Genomic DNA, 26,055 nt, shown 5'->3' on the forward strand with positions numbered 1-26,055 from the left:
ACTTTCTGTAATGACTGTTGAACATATGTTTATTTTAACTGCAAAGTGGATAATCTGTTTACAGATAGATATTTTCGGTGCCTAATTCCGTTACTGAGCGGATGCCACTATATTATAGCAAATTAGCGAGTTTTTAAAAGTAAAAGTTTTTCTGATACTCATATTTCGCTCTAGTATAAATGTTTTGCTGCGAGTGTGAGTTGCAGGCCCGATTGTTTGTCCAATGGAATAAGGAATACAGCATTATAAATATTGACTGGATATTTTTCAACTTATCAAGAAGGTAATTAATGATACTTATTGAAAAGGGGTTATGATTCAACAAGTTATTGTAATAAAAATATGTTAATTTTAGCAGACGCGTAATATCATAATAGGGTTATAACAGTAGCTCGACATAGGATGCTGTATTCGTCTTTAGTGGATTTTGCAAGATAGAATCGCATGAGGCGCGCAAATGCCGAATGTGATCCGTCCTTGCAAAACACAAGAGTGCCGAATACAAATCTTAGGTCTAGCTACTGTTGTAATGACCCTTTAATTATATACCTCCACCTTTTTTGATTGTTATTTTGTTATCGAACGAAATCTTAAAAGTTTGTCGATGTTCAAATAGAAATGAGTGAAGTTCTTGTGTGCGCTATTTATAGAACTGTACCTGGTCATTCATATTTTACGAAAATAGTCCGGCAGCATACAATACAAAAGGTACAATACGGAATTATTTTATGTCTGACTGTTCACATTTTCTTGTTAAATACAAATTATATTGTTGACAGAATTTATGTAGGTAAATAATAAAATTGATATTTTACTGCAAGATAGCACACTCAGAAAAGGCTACTTCTCATGTATGCATTAAAATTTTAGTACTATACAATCATTGAAATCTGGAAACCTGTAGTAACTATTTTTCATTATCTAATTTTTTCCTAAAACAGGAACGTACTAACATAATTTTTCATAACTTGTGTACGATATGTTCCATGATACTTTTATATTTTATGATGAAACTGCTGTCCAAATAGATAATATTATTTTGCATATTTTACATTGTTAAAAAGCACTACTTTTATTACAGTACATGAGCTTATTTTGTTATATCCGTGCAGGAATGGATCCAATAATACTATCTGTTATGTTTAGCAATATTCAGACCTTTCTTTAGTATTAGAGAGAACAATTATCTGAAAAAGGATTAAAAACATAAATATTACCAACAAAGCTATTATGAACCATTAAATGCTTTGTATGATATGTCTATTACTATCACTACTGGATGCACATACCATTAAACATGGTTTAAAACCCTGTAAAATATCCATTAAAATAGGAAAAACCGTTAATTAACCCCATTAATTCTTGCATCACTTTATTTAACAGGTTTCACAAAATTAATGGGTTACATGTTAAAATACCATTAAAACACCCATTTTTAACCATGAATCATGCCATTAAAAATTTAGTTTGGTAGCTAAAATAGTTAATGGTTTTGAAAAAATAGTGAAATTCTGTATTTTTTTAATTTAACAGGATTATTCATGGCCCTTAAATTTGATTTAATACCCACTAAATGTTCAGGTTGTGTACGATTTCATTTAAGAGTAAACTTAATGGCCCTTAACAGCAATGTAATGCCCATTAAATCCTAAATTCTGTAAAATGTGATTCGTACATATTTTCTTTTTGGTTTTTGGCTTGCTCTCCTATTGAATGCTTATAATTCCAGTCTCATATTGTTCTAAAATGGACTTTAATCACAATAAATACATACTATGCACACATCGTCTATAATATATGATGATGTTATATTTAGTTGCATTGAAGTTATTTCCCCTTGATGCAGTTACGCCATTTTTTTCAGATGTTTGGCAAATTGTGTTCCTACAAAAATTGGATTTATTTCAATGAATTCGGATGGAAACGTATTAATTTATTTGATAACATCAATCTACAATATTTTGGTAAGGGTAAATACGTATTGATGCATGCCACTTTTTCTGTTCTTTGTTTTTCTTGTCCAAATAATCAGCATTTGTATAAGAAAATGGGTGGGGTAAGGAATTTACATTATAAAATGTGTTCAGACTAGTTTAGATTTTCAAATTCTTGAGTAGAAACTAAGGTTAATAGAAAAGTGAACAGTACACATAATGGTGAAGATTTACAGCCTGATTTAAATTCATTTGGGGCATGGGCAGATCAATCAATTCTTTGTTTCAACGAATAAAAGAGTGTGGTACGCTTAATTGGAGATGGGAGAAGCTACTTGTGATGCAATCCCTCAAACATTTGCTCTTAGTTGTACAGTGCATGCATGTGAGCACAAAATACTGAAGTAGAGCTAAATTATGATTGCCCATTGTGCGCTGACATTGTCATCAACAGTTGCTTTTTGAATACACCTGATGCCTAATGTCTGTGCCAATAAAAACTTGGTCAGAATGTTTGTCAATATTATAATGTTGAATAGTTAAAACTACCCACATGGTCACTTGATCTATTAAACCGGTACCCTTCTCAGTACAACTCAATACAATACAATATCCATTTATTTTCTTATTTCATATGAACATATGACAGAATAAGGATACAATATAACAAATGTTTGTACGAGGCTGTTACATGTGTTTACATTACAAAATAATAAGAGAAAAAAGAAGAAACAAATATTCTTCTAGCATTTTACAAAACAGTACCTATGTATAGATACTATTACATGTGTAGCAATACGTAATTTAAATCAATACGGCAAATATTAATATGAAGTTGATTACCTTAAGATGTCTAATTCTGAAAGCTAATTTTCTTGACCCTTAATTTGATATACAATTAAAATATTATAAACCCATTAAAATTGAATCTGACATATTTAATGAGACCATTAATCAATTTTTTAATATTTAACGGCCATTTACAGAGTATTAAAAAAAATTAATGGCCCCATTAGTTCTTACTAATTAATGGGGAATTAAGGGGTAATTTTTAATGGCACATTTATTTCATGCCAGTTAAAATTTTTCATGGAGTTTTAACGAGCCTGTTAACTTATTTTAATGGTTTATTTTAAGCAGCTTTTTATGGCCATCGAAGTCATTTTTAATGTATGGCATTAAAATTATGGTCATGAAAACCCCATTAAATAGTAAGAAGTAATGGGTGAATTTTAATGGTGACCTTTTAAAACTCTGTTAAAAACCTTTGAAAAAATTAAGGCCAATTTCATGACCCGTTTAATGGCATGTGCATCCAGTTGTGTATACGCCGAGTTGATTGGAACAAATGTTACGACTCTATCTGATTTGTTGTGCTTTTGTAGGTATACTGGTTGTCTCCTCTTTTACGTAAAAGTCTTCTGACGAGCCTGATTATACATCCTTTTTCAACCTACCAATTAGACATAGCAGATGATTTTAGAAATGGCGTCTTCATGTATACGCAATAATTTCAAAACATAAATTACTATTATATAAATAGATAATTAAAACTATTAATAACGGTATATATAGTCATTTACAAAATTGCTAACTAATAAATAAAGAACACAATTTTAAACCCCATTTTAAAAACAAATATTTCTAAAGCCAACTTCCAACTGAAAGCTTCGTTAATAATTGATGTCCTAGTCTTTAGCCATAGGAAACGAAACAATCAGTTTCTCGAAAATCGATAGAAAATATCAATTAAAGATAAACGTTTATCTTTAGCAAGAATTGTACAGAAGGCATCACCTGCAGCGGTCTAATCTGCAAAATTTTATGATGTTTATTGAATCGAAATTGACGTAACTGGAATAGTCTTCCGAGAAGTTTCAGTTACTGTTTTATTTGCCAGGAGTTATCCTGCTAGCAATTGCTATCAAAGGCAATGTATCACGCTCGCAAATGACATGTTTAAAAGAAAAACCTAGGGATATTTCCTGGGAAATTTATTTCTTTAACACACTTTGGAAAACGTAGTTGTTTCTTTAAATATACTAATGCAACTTACTTTATAGACTTTAAAATTTAAAACAAATTGAAACTAAATTGAAACGTATTTGACAGATAAGAATGCATTTGAGGTAAAAAGAATTATATGTGTCTTCTCAGAATGAGAACGAGATGTTAAACTAAACGGAAGGCTTACATGTTTGCATTTGTTGGGTAACATAGCTCTAGCAATTGGATTTAGAAAGGATTGTCAATGAATTCATATTGTCCTTAGTAAACGGCATTCAGTTTCCATTTCGACCGGTGCAGTCCTTTTAAATTGAACCGGGTATTGCGTTTATTTAGTTGCGGACAAGTGCCTTTGCTGGGTTTGCAGCGACGTTTTTTATTACATAGAAAATGAGTTTGAAATTAAGGGCAGTCTGACTGACGTTTTCTTATTGGAAGGTAATAACTTATGTAGGAAAACAAAGCTTGCACTGTAAATATATTATTGTACCCTGAGTTGATAAATATGCAGGTAGTTACTATTAATCTGGCCCCATGTTCACTGAACAGATTTCATCTGAGGTTGAAGTTGAAATTTTAATAGCTAATTTTACTAGAACTTCAAGATTAAATTCAAAATTAGACTGACTATCAGTTCTGAATTGTCTCTTGAAAATAGATATTAACTTAATATATAATCTTGAAAATACAATTTGGATAAAGATAACAAATAAAGTTTCATTATCAAACTTTGATGCATGTGCAAGTTGTTATTTTTCCAGATTTATTCTCATCATCTCGTATAAAGCCAAATCAAAATGTCTGTGTCTGTACTGATAACATGATATATAAAGGATATTGTTACATGAGTGGCTGGCACGCAGTTTGTGCTACTGACAGTTAGTTTTTAGTTCAATACTAAATTTTGCAAGTCTAAAGTTAAATCTTGAAGACAAAAAAGGTATAAAAATAAGGTTATTTTCTTTAAATTACGCAAAACCCTGATCAGTTTCAATTTACGGATTGTTATATCTATCACATCTATATATACGTGTGAATACACTCACTTACAGACACTAATAGTAAGTGAGTGTATGAAAATTGTGCGGCCGACTAATAGGTATGTCCGTTTTCCAATGCCCTCCATGCTGAAACCTGTATTTGCAAACTAATAAGATTCAGGTGGACCATGACGAGAGATCATCAGTGCACTGAAAACAGAGTTAGTGTAGCACAAACAGTGTACGTTACAAACTGTAAGCTAATAGCACTGATGAACGTTTCCAATAATGTCTGTTCAACATATGTTTGTTTTAATTAAAAGCTGGATAATCTGTTTACAGGTAGACATTATTCAGTGCCTAATTCCTAGCGATTACAGAGCGAATAATCATTACCTTATAGCAAAGTAGCGAGTCTATGCACTTAAAGGTTTTTCTGATACTCACATTTTTGCTCTAGTACAAATGTTATGATGCGAGATGCGGACTTGATTGTTTGTTCAATGGAGTAATGAATACAACAGTATAAATATTTATTGGATATTGTTCAACTTGTAAAGAAGGTAATTAGTATTTTATGACATGTATATATTAGTACGCTGATTTAATAGATATGCAGGGCAAGTAGATTAGAACAAATAAATGTACCAAAGTACTAAGTACATTCACAAGAGCTGGTTAAGTAAGTCTCTAAATATATTGACTGATTTTCTCCTATTTCCATTGACAAATTGTTGAAGTGGTCATTAATACTTTCTTCGACCTACCAGCTAGACAGTGTGGTTCAATTCAAAATTGTCGTCTTTATGTGTAAACAACAGTTTCAAGACATATCTTTTGTCATTATATGATAAAAATATCAATACCGGCACATAGAGTTCTTATTTCAGAAGTTGCTTCCTTATAAATAAACGAATTCTTCTTGAAACATTTCCAAAAAAGGTAATTACCAGTTGAAATCTTCACCTGTGTAGAATAATAAATAATTGATGTCTAACTCTCTAAGCAAAACAAACGTAACATTCATTTTCTCGAAAATCAATACAAAAGATCAATAAAAGATAAACGGTTATCCTTGACAAGAATTGTAGAGAAGGCAACACCTGCTGCTGTCTAATCTGCTATCATCAAAGGATGTTTATTGAATTTAAGTAAATCAAAAATGACGTTACTGGAACAGTGTTCCGAGAATTTTCAGTAAATGCTTTATTTGACAAGTAATTGTTGTCAACGACAATGCATCACGCTCACTTAAGGCCTGGGGTATTTCCTGGGAAATTCATTTTTTTTTGAAAATCGCTTTGAAAAAATGTTGTTGTTTTTGTTGTTGTTGTTCTTTTTACGTGTGCTAAGACAATTTTCTTCATTGATTTCAAATTTCTAAGTGATATACCAATTTTCACATGAAATTGTGTGTATTTTGAATTAGGATTGTGTGTATAAATATGCTGATATTTCTTTATACCTGATCGAATTTTGATATTTGCCGTTTTCTGACACTAAACTGACATGAAATTAGAAGAAGGAAAGTATTCAAGGTAAAAATGTAATTATATGTGTTGTCTCAGTAAGTAATAATATAAAGTAAACTCTGAGAAAAACGCAATATCAAACGTAACATTCATATTTTCGAAAATCGATACAAACGATAAATCTAAGATAAACGTTTATCCTCAGTAGCACCTGCTTCGGCCTAATCGGCAATAATCAAAGGATGTTTAATAAAATATGTTTACTGAAATAGTTTTCCTAGAATTTTCAGCAGCTGATTCATTTGCCAAGAGTTAATCTGCTAGTAACTGCTATCAAAGACAATGAATCATATTCGCAAAATGCCTGTTTAAAAGGAAAACGTAGAAGTATTTCTTGGGAAATCTATTTCTCTTAAAGGCTTTGGAAAATATATTTGTTTTCCTGTCACATATGCTCGTGCAATTTCCTCCTTGATTTTATTCTGAAACGATATACAATCTTTCCACCGAAACGTTGGGTAGTAAATACAACTGCATTCTACAAATGGATTGTTTAGTTTTAATATAATGATGCCGAATTTTGATATTTGCCGTATTTTGAAACTAAACTGACATGCAATTGAAAGATCGGAGGGCAGGGTAAAAAGCTAATCTTTTTAGTAAGTAATAAAATAACGTACACTCTAAGAAAACCGCAAGATATAACTGGTCAAAACACAGATCCCCTACCCATTATTTTAATAACATTTTCTTTGACAAAAAAGGCATAATGTATAATACAATACGCCAACCTGGCCAATATCATGATCGAAAATAGAAACCAAACTGATTTTTAAAAAATATATCGTCAACATTTCATTAACTCACCTTTACTTTTGACTACGAATACAGAGTGCGCTTTATCCTACAATGACCGTAATCATGATCATAACAAGATGTTAAAATTAATAGAGGAATGAAGTGCACATTTGCATTTGTCGGAAAAATTGCTCTAGCAGTTGCATTTAGAAGGAATGTAGAGGAAAGAGCATTATCTCAGCCGGCGGAATTAGTACATTAAAATGACGTCACGCATCCAATATTGAATTGAAACGTCAGTGATGTTTCCAGTTCCATTGTAACTCAAAGGAAAATTACATTGAGTATGTGATAATACCTAATGTATCATGTGAACATGACGTTTACGTTTTCAATCGAATGAAAATTAGAAATTAGAATTACATATATCACGGAGTAACTCGCATAACACACATTTGTTTTGTTACAAAAACAGAATATTTTTATTATGTTTGATATAAAGAAAATGAAACCTTAATATTCTTAAAATTTGTGTATAATGAGAGTTTAAGATATACACCAATTTCTAGTATAATTAGCTATTAGAAATGTCAAACACAAACCACTTCTCATAGAGAGAAAGTATTACGTATTGGCAATTCACAATGCTGGAGTTTCTTGAAATACATTTTAATCAACACCTTTTTTATTTTCAGCAAAATAGACACACAGGCTGAGTAAAGAAACCATTCACAAAACCGAGCAGCGTGTGTAGAATATGTTTCTTTCTAACTTGGAACTGTTCTTAGAATAACTGAACGCTTCATTACAATTATGTTATAACGTTTCGCTCATCTTGTTATAACTGAGTTACAACTGTTATAATATTATGAATAGTGCCTCGTGCACGAAAACAAAGTTCAGTTCATGATACATTGAATGTACTCTTTGGCTCGCTGGAATTTTGGAGTAATAAAACTACCATGTCAGTACACAGGACAGTTGTTATTGCAATAGACGACAGTTTTCATTCAGAATTCGCTTTTGACTGTAAGTATATTTAATTTAATTCAATTTAGTTTAATTTAATTTAATTTAAACATTTGAAATGATAAGTGAACAAAAAAGTGACTTTAGACGTTTAGACAGAAAGTTACATGTAAATGGTAGCTTTTATTACAAACGTAAAAGTAACAATACTTTAGTATATCTTTTAATAATTAAACAAAAAGGAACGTAATATTAAAAAATGATAAATTCACATACGAGTTAAATGATCAAGTTGAGCTGCTCCAATAAAAGTCTACTTAATCATTAAGCCCGTAGAATGAACATTGTCTTTATTGGATATATCATTAAAAATTGTAGAATGACACAATATTACTCTTATTGTTTTTCTAAAATAAAGCTTAAATCAATCTATACAGTGTGTAATGCAAGTATACTACGTGTTCATGTTAAACATATACGAGGAAGTGTTCTAGCATTGAGATATATTAAGATACCAGAGGCATGCAGAATGAAAGGCGAACATTTTTCTCAGTTACAAATACATGTACCGGACATTCAATGTTTTTAATGGCAATATGACTTATATTAGTACACATTTATTACTATATTAATTCAATGTTATAGGATTCTTTTTTTGCAAAAGGAGTACCACATTCTTCATGTACTTACTTCTTGTTTAGGTGATAACGTCTTTATAGAAGTGAAGCACGATATTTTCGTGCATATTTCATTAATAATTCTTATCTGTCTGTTTCAGTTTACGTGAAAAATGTACACAGAGAAGGAGATCGGATAGTTCTTGTTCATGTCCCTGAATACAGCAACGTATTGTCAACCTGTAAGTATAGATAGCAGAAATATGTTTTGAAGCAGATTTACATAATAATAAGATTGGATGTAAGATGTGAAATTAATTTATTTCAGTAATTGTTAAACTGAATAAAAATCTATACAATATATAACTTTTATAACGCTAATTAAAAAAAAACGAAAAAAATCTTGAAACTTGAAATAGTAACGAAGCAGTCTGGCATTTAACATTATGGTTTTGTTTCTTCGCTTTCAAAAGTCGGACCAGGTAAGTCTTATTGACTATGCTAAACTTTTTGTTTGTTTAACCTGGCGAAATAGTGCTAGTTGATATACAAAAAAATTGCATTCAGAACAATACATATTGATATCATAGTCCATTCTAACACGACCTGATTTATTTTCTTATTAAACTGAAACTATGTGTTATTATGCAACAAAGTCACTGCTTGTACGTAATAATTATGTCATGACGCCAAACGTCATAGCAACACTCTAGAAAAGAAAACCTCACAAAACGGGCAACATTTGGGGAATGTCGTCAAAGCTGAAGATCATAGTCATTTTTCGAATCAAAGTAAAATCAGTTAATAACTTTCCCTTCGATAAATTCATAGTTCAGATGTGTATCGTTATATATAAAACTCCTGCGCACCTAAACTCAAAACACTGATATTATCTTTTGTTCAGTGACAATTTACTGTATAGTAAGCCGGAAGAAATGTTATATGCTTTTAACATATCTATAATAACGTACAAAAGCTGGTCAATCACATTTTAGCAACTTTTCATAGTATTTGTTATTTTTCGTATATTTGTATTTTTGTCTGAGTTAATTTTACGGAACAAAATGATCCATAGCTAGATCCCTTTTAGAAATGCATGTTTAACTGACTTTCAGAAAATGTTATAATAACTCCTTTAAACATGAAAGCATTTATACAGCTAAGTGTTTCGTCTGAGATGTCTGGATATTTCAATAATCTGAACCAAATAACAAGTGTTAACACTAAATCTAGCTTCGGAATTTCTTTCTTTTCATTCTTCTTGGTTGATTAATGATAATTTTACAAACTAGCATTTAAGTGCCTTTCGGGGAAACATGTTATTTTAAACGCGAATCATAAGTATGTGAATCAAATTTTTACTGATTTTGAAATATCTTACTTGAGCAACTAGGATAGATAATAAAATAAAAAAAAAAACATGCAACACATTAACCTTTAGCCTGCTAAATTTCTAAAATGGACAAGTCATTCATTCATTCAATATGAGCAAAAAAAAAAAACATTCATTATTTAAAGGGGCGTTCACTGAAAATTACAGTCTGAATAGGAAACAGTGCAGGCTGATCTTGGTTTGTACTGGTCGCAAAGGCAGAATCACTTGCCGCCAGCAGGCTAAAGGTTCAACGCCCAGTGAGAACACAATAAGTGTTAATTAACCGATGATAATATTCGAACTAATCCTAATTCTGACCTCCTTAGATGGTATACATGTATGTAGGTTTGAAGTAAAATAGGTGTATAACTAATTCTCATACTATTAAGTAACACAATTCACCTAGTGATATACCCTGCATCCTCAAATCTCAATTTGCTTTATACGTATGTGATATAACTTAAACAATGATATCGATACTGTGTCTGCTGGAAAGTATTTGAGCAGCATAATTGACATTTGACCTAATAGTATAAGTCTTGTCATTCTAGTCTCCTCTGTATCTTTGTCGAAGTCTTATCTAAAAAGCGTTCTCCCTGAGTACCCTCTGGCGTCGTCAAAACCGCGATTCTTTATCACTTAGCGGCGTTTTTGTAACTTTGGCGCATACGTGTGTATGTTCCTGTCTCGTTTCACAAGTTTTTATATTTTATCTTGCCTACATATTGACACAAATCAAGCATGTGTATAACTGGAAAACTTCATCTTTTGTAAGCATGTTATGATAGATGTTGTTATTGCGAAGCATGTGGCGTTATATCAACTACACGATAAACATAGCTTTTCCTTACAGGTATCAACAGAAGTTTGATTGTAATGAATTGATTCAACGTTCTCAAGTGACTTTCGAAGTTCGTGTAAGAATGCGCATAACAAATAAACAGAATCAAATACGTAACAAATTCTTCGAAACAAAATGCTAAAATTCATTGCTCCATCGCATAATAAAAAACATGCCAAAATAGATTAAAAGCAGTTTTATTTGCAAGTGTATAAGAATCTTCGCTGAGGTTGACGACAAAACCATATGTATAAAATAATTTCTTAAGATAATCTAAACATATGACCGTATTAGACAATAGGCTAAAAGGTTCGAACATTAATAAACAAAGTAAAAGTACCAAAGCCGATATCTCAAATTTCACCGCAACACATATTTTAAATAACCACATTTACTATGTGCAGTCTGTTACACCTGGCACTGATCCGGTACTAAATAGAATACATTTCTACTTCTTCTAAAGTTTATTTCGCAATGGAAAGAGGTTAAAAGTATTAGCTCAATCCTCCCTGAAACTAGCTTCCTCCGCTTAGAATAAAGGTTCTTTTCTTAAAATTGGCGTCATTATATTGCAATCTAGTAGCTAGCCTGTTCCTTTACGCAAGATTTCACTAGCTTAAGTGTTAAGTAATGACTCGTGTTTTTGCGTGGGTAGATGTAAGTTTTAGACATTTATATTCAATTTGTGATTTATGACGATGCAAGGAAAAAGGATTCATAGGTAGGATTACTTTCTGAGGAACGGTTAGACCTGCAACTTCACCTGAGGTGTCTAGAGACAGTCTAAACGCTCGGCTTAAATATTGGGAACATTCAGTAAACGGTTATTAGGCAGTTTTCTCACTTCCATTGTCTAGCACCAGCCTATAAAGATATACAACCGTTTTTGTCAGTCCGAGACTGGTGTAAAGAGGTATAAATAAGGGGCAGTTCTGAAATCGTTTTCATTGTATGAACGGTTGGAGCGACTAATTTAATATGCCGTGCAATGGAATGCGATATATATGTAATAGGGTATTGCTTAGCAATTGCTTATTTGTTTGTTTTGGGTTTAACGCCGTTTTTCAACATTATTTCAGTTGTTTGGTATCGTTTCTGTTATAATTACTCTATGCAACTCACCATCCCTGTTGCTGCAGTTATAATGACTAATTCTTCTGACACGTTTCAGTCAAAGATTTCATTTGATGCAAGTCTTCAACTCAGAAGATATTGCTGAGTTTTAAATCAAATTTGATTCTCAGCCAGCTGTCAGTTTTATCTACATTTCGGTATCAGGCTTAAACAACCAGAATGTATTGATTTCAAAAGATTTTGTTTTATGTTGTACAAACAAATGCGTTTTATCTGCATCATTTCATACATTCTGTACTTTTTTCTTGTCATATTTCAAGTTTCTTTATTTTTCAGTATATTTGGTATGTAAAGATTACAAACAGTTTCATATTTAGTTGATCATTTGTTGTCATCAGTTTATGCAGTCAATTTAGAAGTAAGATCCAGTATTAGATTACTTATTTTTTAAGGAACACTTTTGGATTGAAATAAATACAATCTTGTCATTCTTATTAAGCAATGGTTTCGATGATTAAATTGAATGAATGATAATTGTGACGCATCATGACATTTTGGGTCCAAATACGTCGTCACGTCTTTGAAGAAAAGCTTGATTATACTTATGTCACAGAAATTAAATCAGCAGATATCTTTAAATGCATTTTGTTCTCAATAATAATCTTTTTCGGCACGATGGAAGGAGTATTCATCAAGTATGTACTTAACAGTTCCGTATTTTGCCCTTTCGTTCCTTTATCCAATAATGGTTAATATATCGCCCTTTGTATCAACTTTCAAAGAAGACAGAGCAGAAAAAAATAACAGAGACAATTATCTGACGATTTATCTCGAAGATATGGAAAATGACAGTTCGCGTATTTGCAGGTTAACAAATACTTAGGGTGGATTGATATTGACTGTATTAGCATATATTTTGTTAAACTAACCTTGAAATGAGAAGTTTGACAATCTGAAATCGTAAAATTCATTCATTTTATATTCTCTTTGCCGTAGACCGTAATTTAACCCAGTCCATCAAGAAGCAAAGTTTTTTTTTTATTGAACTCCTTTCATAAAAGCAGTTTTGACACTAATTAGTAGAAGCAGTGTTTAGGGAGACTTTATAACTTTAAAACTTTGATGCCAGACAAGAACAAAATCAATCAGTGATTAGTCACATCAAATAACGTCCATATTTATTTAGTGACATGATCAGAAGCAAGTGAAACATGTTTGTTGTTTGTTTCAATCCCTTAAATAAACGTCTCATTTATGATGTCAATTCCAACATAATACTGTACAAAGCAGGTTGAATGTTTTGCTTGGAATGTAGTTGCTGAGCGACCTTGGGAGGTTCAATCTTTTTTTTTGTGTGTCAGAAGTTCTTCTTGTAAAAGTTGCTTTCAGTTCATTTGACCATGATTCCTGTATTCCTCTATATCTTAAAGAAAATTAATTTCTTTACACATAAAATGTATTTTTTCTGCACATCATTTGTGAGTGGAACACCTTTATGAAGAACGTACATATTGTATAAAACTGTAGTATGAAAGCTATTATATCCTAATATGTAATAATCTTATTAACTTAACACTAGCTTCGATTTCGGTAAAATGACGAATACGTTGACCTCAGTAAATTGAATATTTGGTTTCGTTAATTTAATTTTAAACAATACCTATTGGTTTTAAAATCAATAATATTTGACGTAAGGTTTCAAGTTTAAACGTTTCAACATTAAGTTATTTCATAAACTTAACGCTGTAACCAGTATATCTTGAAATTATGTATTTCTACAGACATAATATTATATTCGCCTGAATTATGTCTTATTTCTCACACAATGTCGTATTTTTCACATAAGAAGTGTATGTCTTTGTTATAGTAAGAAAAACAAATATAAATGAAGAAGGTATTTGTAATATCAAGATAAATGTCCAGGTTTTGAACTGTTAACACGATATCCAAAGAAAGCTGAAGTTTTGTAAAAAAAGAATACTAATAAAACTGCGTATAACAACAATTGGCTAAGAACATGTCTGAACTAGAAAAACTTAATTGTTTGTTTATTTCGCGTTCTTGATGCAAGTTATTACTTGATTTATCAAGGGACTATTAAATTTGGTTTTACCAACTGTGTTGCCGTGGAAACTATATTTTTAGAAATATTTGTACTGATACTGACGAGAACAACGGAAGAAATAGTAAGAAATAGATTTCACTAACTGCATGCTGTTTTTTTCGATGTTGTCTAGATCTTGATATTGTTTTTGTTAAGATACGAGGGGTGTTCCAAAAGTAATGTCACTTGCATCGGTTCTCCTATACCGCAAATGTTCTGATCATTTTAACTTGCTCTGCCCTTGAAAATACTCTCCGTCAGCCTGAATACACCTTTTGAGCCGGTCAATCCTCTTTTGGAAGCATTGTTCATACTCTTCATACTCTTCTGTGGGAACACCCATCAGATACTGATAAACAGCAGATCCAAGGGCATTTTTCGATTTGTATCTCTTTCCAAACAGATGATATTTAAGTTTGGGAAACAGAAAATAGTCGCAGGGGGGTCAGGTCTGGCGAAAACGGAGGGTGTGGAAGGACGGTAACCTCTGACTCCAAAAACTCGGTCACAATGCGTGCCTTGTGAGCGGGTGCATTATCATGCAAAAGTCGGAGGTACTTAAGTCCTGTTTTGGGGCGGCGACTTTTGTAGTAGTTCTTCAATTTTCATAGAACAATTTTTTATAGCATTTTCCTATGACCGTACTGCCTTTTGGTACCGGAATTTGAATGATTGGACCCTTATGAGTGAAAAAAATACATACAAAACCTTCTTCACCGTTCGTATTCGTTTGGCAATACTTGGGCGTCTCTCCAAATTCGGTTGGAATACTTCCGCTTTGGTTCAAAATGATAAATCCAGGTTCCATTACCAGTAACTACATGTATATTTAATTTATCAAAAACCTTTTTGCTGTATTTTAGGTACATGTTCAGAAGTTTTTTTGCCATTGTTACACGGGTCCTCTTTTGTTCATCTGTTAACAAATGGGGTATCCATCTTGCATTTATTTTTCTAAGTTTTAGGTGTTTCTTCAAAATTCCATGTACTCGTGCTAACGACAAGTTTGTCAGTCGGGCCAATTGCCCTACGGTGAATCGGGCATCCTTTTTTAGCAAATTGAGGATTTTTTCGATGTTACCTTTCGACGTAGTTGTTGCAGGACGATCTGTGCAAGCAGCATCTTTGAGTTGCTGCTGTCCGGTCCTAAATTTAGCTACCCACCTACAAATAGTCCTATTTATTTTATTTATTTTGTTGGGTTTATTGTCGCACCGACACAGTTTTAGGTCATATGGCGACTTTCCAGCTTTTAATGGTGGAGGAAGACCCCAGGTGCCCCTCCGTGCATATTTCATCACGAGCGGGCACCTGGGTAGAACCACCGACCTTCCGTAAGCCAGCTGGATGGCTTCCTCACGTGAAGAATTCTACACAAATAGTCCTATGAGACATGTAAGTGTAATGAATACGCAATAAAGCAATGTACACTGTACCAAAGTCAGTGAACGTGTGAGCGCGATATTTACCTGTGTTACGATTCAGTGATCGTTCTATCGACACGAGGTGGTTTTGTGTACACATGACACGATTTCCGCGAAATAAAACACAAATGACATTATATTTGGAACACCCCTCGTAGTTTGCCTTAATTTTGATAAACATTTCAAAAATGGTGTTTAGAAAGTGGCAAGAAAGTGACAATTTCAGCATTCCAACGATTGATACTGATGCAGATTTTTAGCCGCAAAATGTCAATTAGACAGATAAGCAAAAAATCGACCAAAATTGCATTTGGACCAAACATATCCTCTGTCACTTATGTCAAAGAGATTTACAAAATGCGTAAGCAATAACGAAGTATAATGCAAAAATAATAACAGACATTCAGTTGTATTCATTAACATTTTCACTCTGTATTTAACTAACTCCTGGAAACGCTGCTTTGTATTTGATATAAAAGTATAATAATAAATGTATACGTTTTATTGCATCTTTATCAGTTTTACTATCTCCAAATTAGAGGAAAAGAACAATTCACAATTACAGTAAAACTTATGTAACAGCTAACATACACGTGCATATAATACGAGCTTATATCTACAAAAAAGAAAGATAAAAAGAATTTCGGTCGGTATAACTTTTTGCCTAAAATATCAAATCATATATATAATATCTATTGGCTCACTAGTCATTAACTGTATAGTAATTTTAGAAATTTTAGAACCAGATATGAAGAACAAAACTTTACATTTCTGGTTCTGAAAGAATTTGTACCGTATAGTGTATACAAGACATTATGCATACACTCTTTTTAAGATAACCCCTTTTTAGGGAAATATTAGAGTTATTGCTTAGTAGACTATATTTTCTTTGTCGTTACTGATATTTTGTGCTGTCTGTCTTAAGACATTTTTATATACTGTCAGGGTACATAAAATATAGTATGATGTCTCATGACTGGTTGTTCAGTATTGACTGTATACAAACAATGCAATATTTTCTGACTAATTGCCGCCACATACTTATTTAATGTTAAATATAGTAATTTAGTCTCAATTACCTAGCTTGCGGAATATAAGACCCGATATTCATTTGCTGCTAAAAGCTTCCATTATATTAAAGTAAGAACACAATAATAGACTTCTCTTAATGTCTTTCTAATTTTGGTTTATGACAAAGTAGAATGTGTTATGTTTTATCCGACTAGGAGGAAATGTTGCCATTTGTCTTGTTGGACTGACATTTATTAGAGACCCAATCTGTTCACTTAATCAATGTATTCATCAAAAGAAACAGGAAGTCTAGCCATCATCATTAAGACTTTGTTATAAATAGTCCGTTCAGTCAGTATCATCAGCTTTTATTCCATCTATAAATGAAGAGCTAATATTAGACTAATAGGACTACATTGTATTTAGAACTTGATAAAGGAAAGCAATTAATTTAAAGGACCTCCGTGGCCGAATGGTTAAGGTTGCTGGCTTCAAATCACTTGCCCCTTATCGATGTGGGTGCGAGTCTCACCCGGGGCGCTGAATTCTTCAAGTAAGGAAGCCATCCAACTGGCTTACAAAAGATCCGTGGTTCTACCCAGGTGCCCGCTTGTGATGAAATAATGCACTGAGGGGCACCCGGGGTCTCCCCCCAGCATGAAAACTGGAAATAAAATCTGGAAAGTAGATCCCTCGGAAGCACCGAGAACAAGTCAAACAGTGAAAATTGCAGACTCGGTTTGATTGAGTCTGTTCATGAGCAGCAATGGAAAAGTCAACACTGCTCACCCACCTCTCCCCTAGCACTGGCTAAAACAGTATTCAATCTGCAAATCTAAATGAGTTGAAATCAATGATCCCGAAGGACCAGAAAATATAATAAGACTGAGATGAAGTATGAAGTCAAGGCGACTTTTTATGGCCACCACACAGTACTTATCACCCGCTGTTGTGAAGTAAATAAAAGTCTAGAAAGTAGATCCCTCGAAGCACCGAGAACAAGGGAAAGAGTGAAAATTGCAGACTCGGTTTGATTGAGTCTGTTCTGGAAAATCGCCATATCATCTATAATTGTGTCGATGCGACGTTAAACTCAACAGAATAAATAAATGATTTAATTTAAAGAAAAAGGTAAAGGCATTTACACTTTTATATATTTCGTTTACTTTTAAAAATCAAAGTGCATATGGTATCGATTAGTTTCAGTTGGAAAGTTTTTTGTTATATTGCTTCTCACATACCTTAATATTGCTTAATACACAAGATATCTTATAAAATTTATTTGGGTCCACCTACTCAGTAAGTAACGTAGAAAGCGGAATGTTATAAAACAGTATAACAATTCTAAATTCAACAACATGTTAATGGGCGTTTCGACACAATAATTTGCAAAGTGTTCATTCGAATCCATTCAATGCCTTTAAAGATGCATTTAAACTCTCACATCATCTGTATTATTACTACGTAGTATTTACATGGGATCATAATGTTCACTAAACATATTAATACTAACTGATGTGTTCAATGCCATTCGAAATTCATGACCTCTGGCAGTATGAATATGAATATGACTTTACCCAACAATTTTCACAAAATCAAATTATTCATATATTCTGTAAGTATTGCCATAACCTTTGGACTTTATAATTACATTTTGTAAAATAAATATAATTAAGATGTTATCTACGAAGGCAGTTAATGTTACTGTAATATACTGGAAAACTGAAATAATTGATAATGTAACATTGCCTTCTTTGTCCACATCTGCTTTATCATAACATGCTATGCTATACACAGCATGTTTGGTGTTCAGTACTTTTAAAATAGGACGCCACACTTTCTTTTGAAACCTACTTATCGCATTTACAGAGTTGTCTGTATTGATACAGAACATTGATACCCCTTTGATCTATATTTATCTTGCGCTGATAATTATTTTACTACACATATAAAAGGGATTAATGTTATTAACTATTAATAGTTTCTCCTCAGTTTTATCTAAAGGAACATCCTGCACGAGCAGGGTTTCAGACACCGCAGTATAAACCGTCTTCATTAAATACCTAAGCCCGTTGCAGTTTGAACATCTAGGGATCAAATCATACTGATTTCCCGTCACAGTAGAAATGTCCATGCCCGTCTAATTAGAATCCGACGGGACTAGTTGACCCTTTGAATATCTTAACCTGTCAGAATTGTGTCTGACGGAACAAATGAAAGATCCCATGAAAGGCAATTCTTAAAGCTCTCTTGCGCAGTTTGTCAAAAGCTCTTGACATATCTTTGAGTATTGTATAATCACCACTTGGATATGGTACCTGCGGTTTAATTATGTCTTTTGACAGTTTCTGTGATATGCAGCCTCTGTTTCCTCATGTCTCCTTTTTAAAGTCCTGTTTGTTTAATCCTGCTCAATGTTATAACGATAACGTCAAGTCGATTTGTCTTAACTGTGGACCATATGCTGCTTTTCTTGGAATTGCATACTAGTGTAGCAGTGTGCATTGTGCAACGACTCGAACTTTTCTAAATTGTTTTTGGTACTTGTAACATGTGTAAATATTGAGTTCTGCTTAATCCTGGAATAGATGGCATGGGCGGTAGCATGACATTCCACAACAGTCCATGAACAGGCTCAATCAAACCGAACCTGCATCATTTTTATTTTGGTCGTGTTGAGCGACCTTTGGAGTTTCAAATTTATCTATTTTAAATTTGGACGACTGTATATGAAATTACATGCAAATTATCTAGTGCTACTTATTTTGAGTTTCATAACTTATTTCAATTTCTTGCATGAAAGTGCATTTTCATATTAAATAAGACTATAAAAGGCTTGTATAATATCGATTAGATAGACAAATTACACAATATATATATATGTCTATATAATCGGACATGATGGAATATTACTGCTCCATTGTCTGCCTTGGGCTAACTATTTGAAATTTTAAATAACCAAACAGTTTAACAAAATATCCGGACGATTATTCAAGCGATTTGTGTATACATAGCTATACAGTTTGTCATTTATATGTTTTGTCGAGTGTAGACATATAATATAACTGTATTCAAAGATAATGATTATATCGTTTGCTTGTAGCATCATTGTTGACGGATCCAAACATTGTGTCTGATCTTCTGAAAGATAATGAGGAAAGAGTTAGCGACCTTGTAGAGAAGTATTCCATGAAAATGAAAGAATGTAACGTAAGACTTCATTTACCAGGTTTTTTTCCTGTAAATTGTGTACATGCGTGTATGTGTATGAATGTAATTATTTTCATTCTTTTTTATATATGTTTTATCTGAAAAAAATCTGGGTAATGCAGTATAATTACCCCATCATTTATATACTTGAGTGTTTTCCTTCCGTTACATACGCTCTTAATTTACTTTAATGATATTGTATCTCCAAACACGCAGGGCAAGATTATTTCAACGTCCACATTATAAGTTATAGGTTTAATGTTCAAGATCTTAATCAGTTAAAATGACGTGCTTAATTATATTTAGCACACTGTTTTTCTTGGGGTCTAAAAGAAGGTTAAAAACCATTAGCGTAAAAATCATTAAACAAACAAACTGTAAAATATGAAACACCTTTTAACGTTAAAGAACATTTTCGCATACGCATAATATATTTTTCCGAGATTAATATACAAATGAAACAAAATGCCATAGCATTGTTCTCTCTGCAAACCTTATTGTTGTTGAATTTAATGTATTCATAAGAAAACGGAAAATGGGACTTTGGTTTGTTTAAACATTACCTCAATTGCGTCGATTTAATGCGTCAAGCCTACATGTTAATTATTAGATTGTTTAACATTGTATTGCACAATACGGAGATATATTTGGACGAGTACCAAGCTGAGAAAACCAGATTGCACGAGCCGCTAGGCGAGTCCAATATGGTTTTCCAAGCTGGGTACGAGTCCAAATATATCTCGTATTTTCAGTTCAATGTTAAAGAACCTTTTTATTCTATATCTGTTTTATTTTAGTTTAAATTAAAGATTGTATTTCTGCCTTCCTGGTTTCAAAAAGCATCACAGAGCGCCTACTTTACCCGTTTTACATTCGGAACATTTTCACTCGTTTCGGGTAATATATTGTACGATCACGTGTTGCAAATGAACGTTCACGATTGGATAAATAAAATGGATATAGAATAAAATCTATTTATTTGTTAGAAAGGGGGTCATTAATCATATGAGAAGGAGCAGTTGTCGTATTGAAATAGGTTTTTGCAAACCATGATGGTGCCATGTTGGTATATAGGTATCTGAGTAAAGTCAATATGTAAAATTATATAATAATAATGATATTGAACAAATGTTAACTTACAAAACCGTAATTCCTTTTTGTAGCACCATGAGAGACACTATAACTTTAAAATATCAGTCATATTTTCCCAATTTATGTACTTTTACAATTTATTTACAGTTACGTGGTCACGTCAAGCAGCAGTGCGGGAAACCAGGGGAAGCTATTGTAGAGGCTGCAAAAGAAGAAGAGGCATCAATGTTGATACTGGGAACCAGAGGAATGGGTTTGATTAGAAGAACATTTACCGGAAGTGTCAGTGATTATTGCTTACACCATTCGGATATTCCAGTTCTTATATGTAGGCATAGACCGCATATCAAACATTCAAGTGAACACCATTCTTAACAATTTTCATTAATCTCAAAACGGTCACAGTGTGACGTTGCATCTGGATTTTCATAATGGTATTAAAGGATGTTTGTTCTGTTGCCAATAACAGACGGCAAAATTAAAAGGAATATTTTGAGTATGTGAAGAACAACATCTTGTATGTTCTATGAACACGAGATTGAAAACATAGAGACACTCATGTTAGACGATTAAACCAATTACCATTGTAACAACGTTCTTAAGGAATATTTCTTTGAACATGCTTAATGGTATAAAAGGAAAAATCGATTCATTTCAGGTACCAACACGAGAAGTATAAATCGAAACACAATGAGTACAAGTATGACTTTAATATTAATTTATAGGACATCTTAACCATATTATGTTTTATAATTGTGCGTAATCTTATTGACATAAACCAATTAAACGGGAATTCTGAATCCTCGAGTTACAGTTAGGAATCTGGACAAAAACTAGTATGAAACTTTAGTTGATATGCAAGTGTTTTCCAAGAACATTAAAAGTATAAAAAGTACTCTAATTGATGTTTAAGCCCTTATGCTTTGATTATTTTATTTAAAACTGGAGCATCTACTACATCTGGAAAATTGAATAAAATCGTTTAAGTAGGAATAACACAGGCATTTTCTTACTGAATATTTAACGATTAAAAAGTAGTAGAAATAGAAAGGATGCTACGTTTCGTTCTGTTCCTTATTTGTGTACTCTTTTTGCCTCATGTTGATATTTTCATTGTGTAATCGAAATGTCCCGTAATGACATTATTTATGTTTTAAAATTAATATACAACGTAATTGAATATATCCCTTTATAAATCAAGTTTAATCAAGTAATACAGTTTCAGTTTAAGTTTGCTTCAGCTGAAGGTTATCTTCAATACAAAATAAACAACATTTAAACACACAAATAATCTAAGGAGATTTATGATACTGTATAACCCCAACATAGTCGTCTGTTTAAGCAATCGTTTTCACGCAATTTCAATAATCGGACTAATCGGACATCTTCATTAACTCTTGCCTAACGCGAACAGATGATGACCTAATTTATTTCCCTCGATATACGTGATAAAGATTAAAGGCACGAAAATGAACACAACAAACATTTGAGTCCTTAGATATAGTTAGATTACATTGTGTCGGAAAGTTGTTTTTACCCTTTTTTAGCTCGACTATTCATAGAATAGTAGAGCTATTGGACTCGCCCATGCGTCGGCGTCCGCGCCGGCGTCGGCGTCCGCGTCCTCGTCCCGATTTTGGTTAAGGTTTTGTATATAAGCTGGTATCTCAGTAACCACTTGTGGGAATGGATTGAAACTTCACACACTTCACTGTGACAAACTGACTTACATTGCACAGGTTCCATAACTCTATTTTGCTTTTTTACAAAATTATGCCCCTTTTTCGACTTAGAAATTTTTGGTTAAGGTTTTGTATGTAAGCTGGTAACTCAGTAACCACTTGTGGGAATGGATTGAAACTTCACACACTTATTCACTGTGATGAACTGACCTACATTGCACAGGTTTCATAACTCTATTTTGCTTTTTTACAAAATTATGCCCCTTTTTTGACTTAGAAATTTTTGGTTAAGGTTTGTATGTAAGCTAGTATCTCAGTACTTACTAATGGGAATGGATTGAAACTTCACATACTTGTTCACTGTCATGATCTGACATGCACTAAGCAAGTCCCATAACTCTACTCTTTTTTTTTCAAAATTATGCCCCTTTTTCGACTTTAAAAAGTTAGTAGTTTTTGGTTAAATTTTTGTATGTAATCTGATATCTCAGTATCCACTCATTGGAATGGATTGAAACTTCACACACTTGTTCACTGTCATGATCTTACATGCACTGTGAAGGTCCCATAACTCTACTTGGCATTTTGACAAAACTATGCCCCTTTGACTTAGCAGTTTTTGGTTAAGTTTTTGTATGTAAGCTGGTATCTCAGTATCCACAAATTGGAAAGGATTGAAACTTCACACACTTGTTCACTGTCGTGATATGACATGCAGTACAGAGGTTCAATACCTCTACTTTGCATTTTACAAAATTATGCCCCTTTTTCAACTTTTGTATTCATTCAATTGACAAGGCTGTTGAATAGTCGAGCGTTGCTGTCCTCCGACAGCTCTTGTTGATATTTGTCCTTTGTATTTTTTGTTTGGTTGAACGTCACACCTACACAACTAAAGGTTAGATGGGAACTATCGAGGGTTTGATGGCGGAGGAACACCATAAGTGCCACTTGCATTTCACCTTACACCTTCCGTAAGCTCTCGCAATAACTCTATTCCACAATCGAAGCGGTGAGATGAAAGCGACATTAACCACTTGGAGACACCTCCCCACGTACCCCCACAGAGAAAATGAGAATACATTACATAAAAATATTTTGTTATAAATGTAACTTTTATTAGGATGCATTGAGTTATTTTAATACATTTTATTCTATATCTATTTTATCTATCCAATCGCGAACGTTCGTTTGCAACACGTGACCGTACAGTATATTACGGTATTTGGATGCATCCTGTATTTTCTGTATTTGGACGGTTCAACAGTCCCATGTTAAACATACGATAAAGCCCGAAACGCGTGAAAATGTTCCGAATGTAAATCGGATGAAGTAGGCGTTCTATGTACAGAGTTTGATTATGCGTCTTGAAATCTGGATTTAATTTGAGTCTTTTTTGTTTACAACACACAAAAACGATTCAAGGGATAACAATGCTATCAGATTTAGATATTAAAACGTTCGTAAATAATCAAAAATTTCAAAATACAGTAAAAAGGATCATCAGATGTTGGAATATTTGAAAAGTCGCATAAAGAAGCCGTTCCGGACGAAAGCTAGAAATTGGTATCAGCCCTGACTGTCTGAATAGCTACCTCAGCAGTTTTTATTTAACGGTTAAGAAACAAAATGGAGAAGATTATGAATGGCAACGGACGGGCGGTCAGCATCCAAAACATGTCTGCTCTATAATTCAGTTTTCGTCGGATCTTCACCAAACTTGCTGACAATGTTTGTGGGCATTACATCTTGGCCAGTTTCGATAACCAGCCAAATGGTACCAGGCACTCTTTGATTTTAGTCCTTGAATTACTCGAAAAACGGGGAATTTAGCCTTGTCTGCTCTTTTAAGTCGAACAGTTTTCATCCGATCTTCACCAAACTTGCTGACAATGTTTGTGGGCATAATATCTCAGCCAAGTATTATTACTACCCAAATCGCCAAATGGCTGTTGTAGGGAGGTTGCACCATATACCTTTTAATGATGATACGCAGAAAAAACAACATTCAATGAATCACGTATATTACGTATGAAGTGAAATAAATATAGAATAAAAAAGTTATTTAAGGTCTAACATTGTTCTGTATAATATATATTTGCACTCATACCAAGCTGGGAAAAACTAGAAAAAGCAGGAATACAATATTCAGTGAAACATTTTTAATTCAAACTATTATTATAGTAAGATAAAATAGATATAGAATAAAAAGGTTACTTAACATTGTACTGTACAATACGAGATATATTTGGACTCGTACCCAGCTGAGAAAACTATATTGAACTCGCCTAGCGGCTCGTCCAATATGGTTTTCTCAGCTGGGTACTCGTCCAAATATATCTCCGTATTGTACAGAACAATGTTAAATAACCTAATAGTATTTGGACACTATTAAACAATATTTTAGTACATAAAACGTAGCAGTATGCAATATAATTCTATTTTTGATTCAATGTTCCATTTAGTTATTCTATCTGAGGCCAAGTAAAAAACAAAAAAAAGAAAACAAAAAAAAAAAAAAAAAAAAAAAAAAACAAACGCAGAATAGAAAAACCTCATTACAGTTTCATTAACTCTAGATTAGAAAAAAGTACGTTTTAATTACATTTGCAGACACTTCCATTCTAAAAATATATACTGACATTTCGTGCCTGCCACTAAGACGTAGTCAATGTTCAGACATAATTCGTAGTAATGAACATATCTTCTAAGGATTCTATAAAACTCTTTAAAAGAATGTATTTTAGTTTTCCTTTAATTACACTGTCCTGTCTAACTTGTTTCCTTTATATAGTTTACTGATCTTTCTAAGGCGTCGTTTTAAGAATGTTGCTTTCTCTGTTGAATATTCATCCATTCCCCAAACACCCCATCCTTTTATCTACCCTTTACTTTTTGTATTTTGCCTATAATTATATAATTAAAATGTGCTAAATGAAACAAACCGTCTAATTTTTCGTTTTTCGTTGCTGTTTCTTTTTGTTGCGGGCATACATTGCGATTCATAGCTCTATGGTAGTGTAGGGGAGCAATGTGCTTCTGGGAAATCTTCCCCTTACTTTAAATCTTTTCTCTCTACAATTTCAATCAGTGCCGATTTCTTCGATATTGGGAGCATAGTCCCCTTTCCTAAATTTTATTTTACGCACAGTCATAAGTTATGTTACTTCAGCTCCTTAAAATATTTGTTTTTTTTTATTTAATTCTGCTTTGTAGCAATCGGTTAGACTTAGTATTCTCCTCAAATAACTGACATATTCGAGGAAAACAAATAACTTTAGAAAGATTATAAAAGTTTGAGGTGTGCTTGCATTCTTTTTGACTTGTCATTGTATAGAGTACGCCTATTTGTCACGGCAAAGCATGCTCACAGTGACTGAGGGACACTGTACGACGCAATGGAGGAAAATTATTTCTAGACAATGTTTATCGACCTTGATATATTCTGGAAACATCAGAGACTGT

General features: G+C 32.9%; 1 protein-coding gene across 4 annotated transcripts; it reads left to right on the forward strand.

Annotated features, from left to right (window-relative positions):
- The first annotated feature begins 98 nt into the window (after positions 1–98).
- Positions 99–21,971, forward strand: LOC128545874 (universal stress protein in QAH/OAS sulfhydrylase 3'region-like). 4 transcript variants are annotated; one of them, XM_053519250.1, is made up of 5 exons: positions 99–283; positions 7,887–8,220; positions 8,939–9,019; positions 19,710–19,879; positions 21,056–21,971. In XM_053519250.1, the coding sequence occupies exons 2-5, from the start codon at positions 8,154–8,156 to the stop codon at positions 21,281–21,283; spliced, it is 546 nt and encodes a 181-aa protein (XP_053375225.1). In that variant the 5' UTR covers positions 99–283; positions 7,887–8,153; the 3' UTR covers positions 21,284–21,971. The 4 variants fall into 4 exon arrangements, with proteins under 4 accessions (XP_053375225.1, XP_053375227.1, XP_053375224.1 ...); XM_053519252.1 differs by lacking the exon at positions 99–283 and adding an exon at positions 5,159–5,484 and having other exon boundaries at positions 19,710–19,835; positions 21,056–21,187; XM_053519249.1 differs by lacking the exon at positions 99–283 and adding an exon at positions 5,161–5,484.
- Positions 21,972–26,055: the final 4,084 nt, after the last annotated feature.

This window comes from Mercenaria mercenaria, chromosome 12 (genome assembly GCF_021730395.1).
Source record: "Mercenaria mercenaria strain notata chromosome 12, MADL_Memer_1, whole genome shotgun sequence".
In the NCBI taxonomy this organism is placed as follows: Eukaryota; Metazoa; Mollusca; class Bivalvia; order Venerida; family Veneridae; genus Mercenaria; species Mercenaria mercenaria.

Bases quoted from the DNA above. Each gene is read 5' to 3' on its own strand.
- LOC128545874 (XM_053519250.1), top strand. From the start codon at position 8,154: ATGTCAGTACACAGGACAGTTGTTATTGCAATAGACGACAGTTTTCAT. The intron at 8,221-8,938 runs GTAAGTATATTT...TGTCTGTTTCAG, and splicing joins TTCAGAATTCGCTTTTGACT to TTTACGTGAAAAATGTACAC. The intron at 19,880-21,055 runs GTAATTATTTTC...ATTTATTTACAG, and splicing joins ATGCGTGTATGTGTATGAAT to TTACGTGGTCACGTCAAGCA.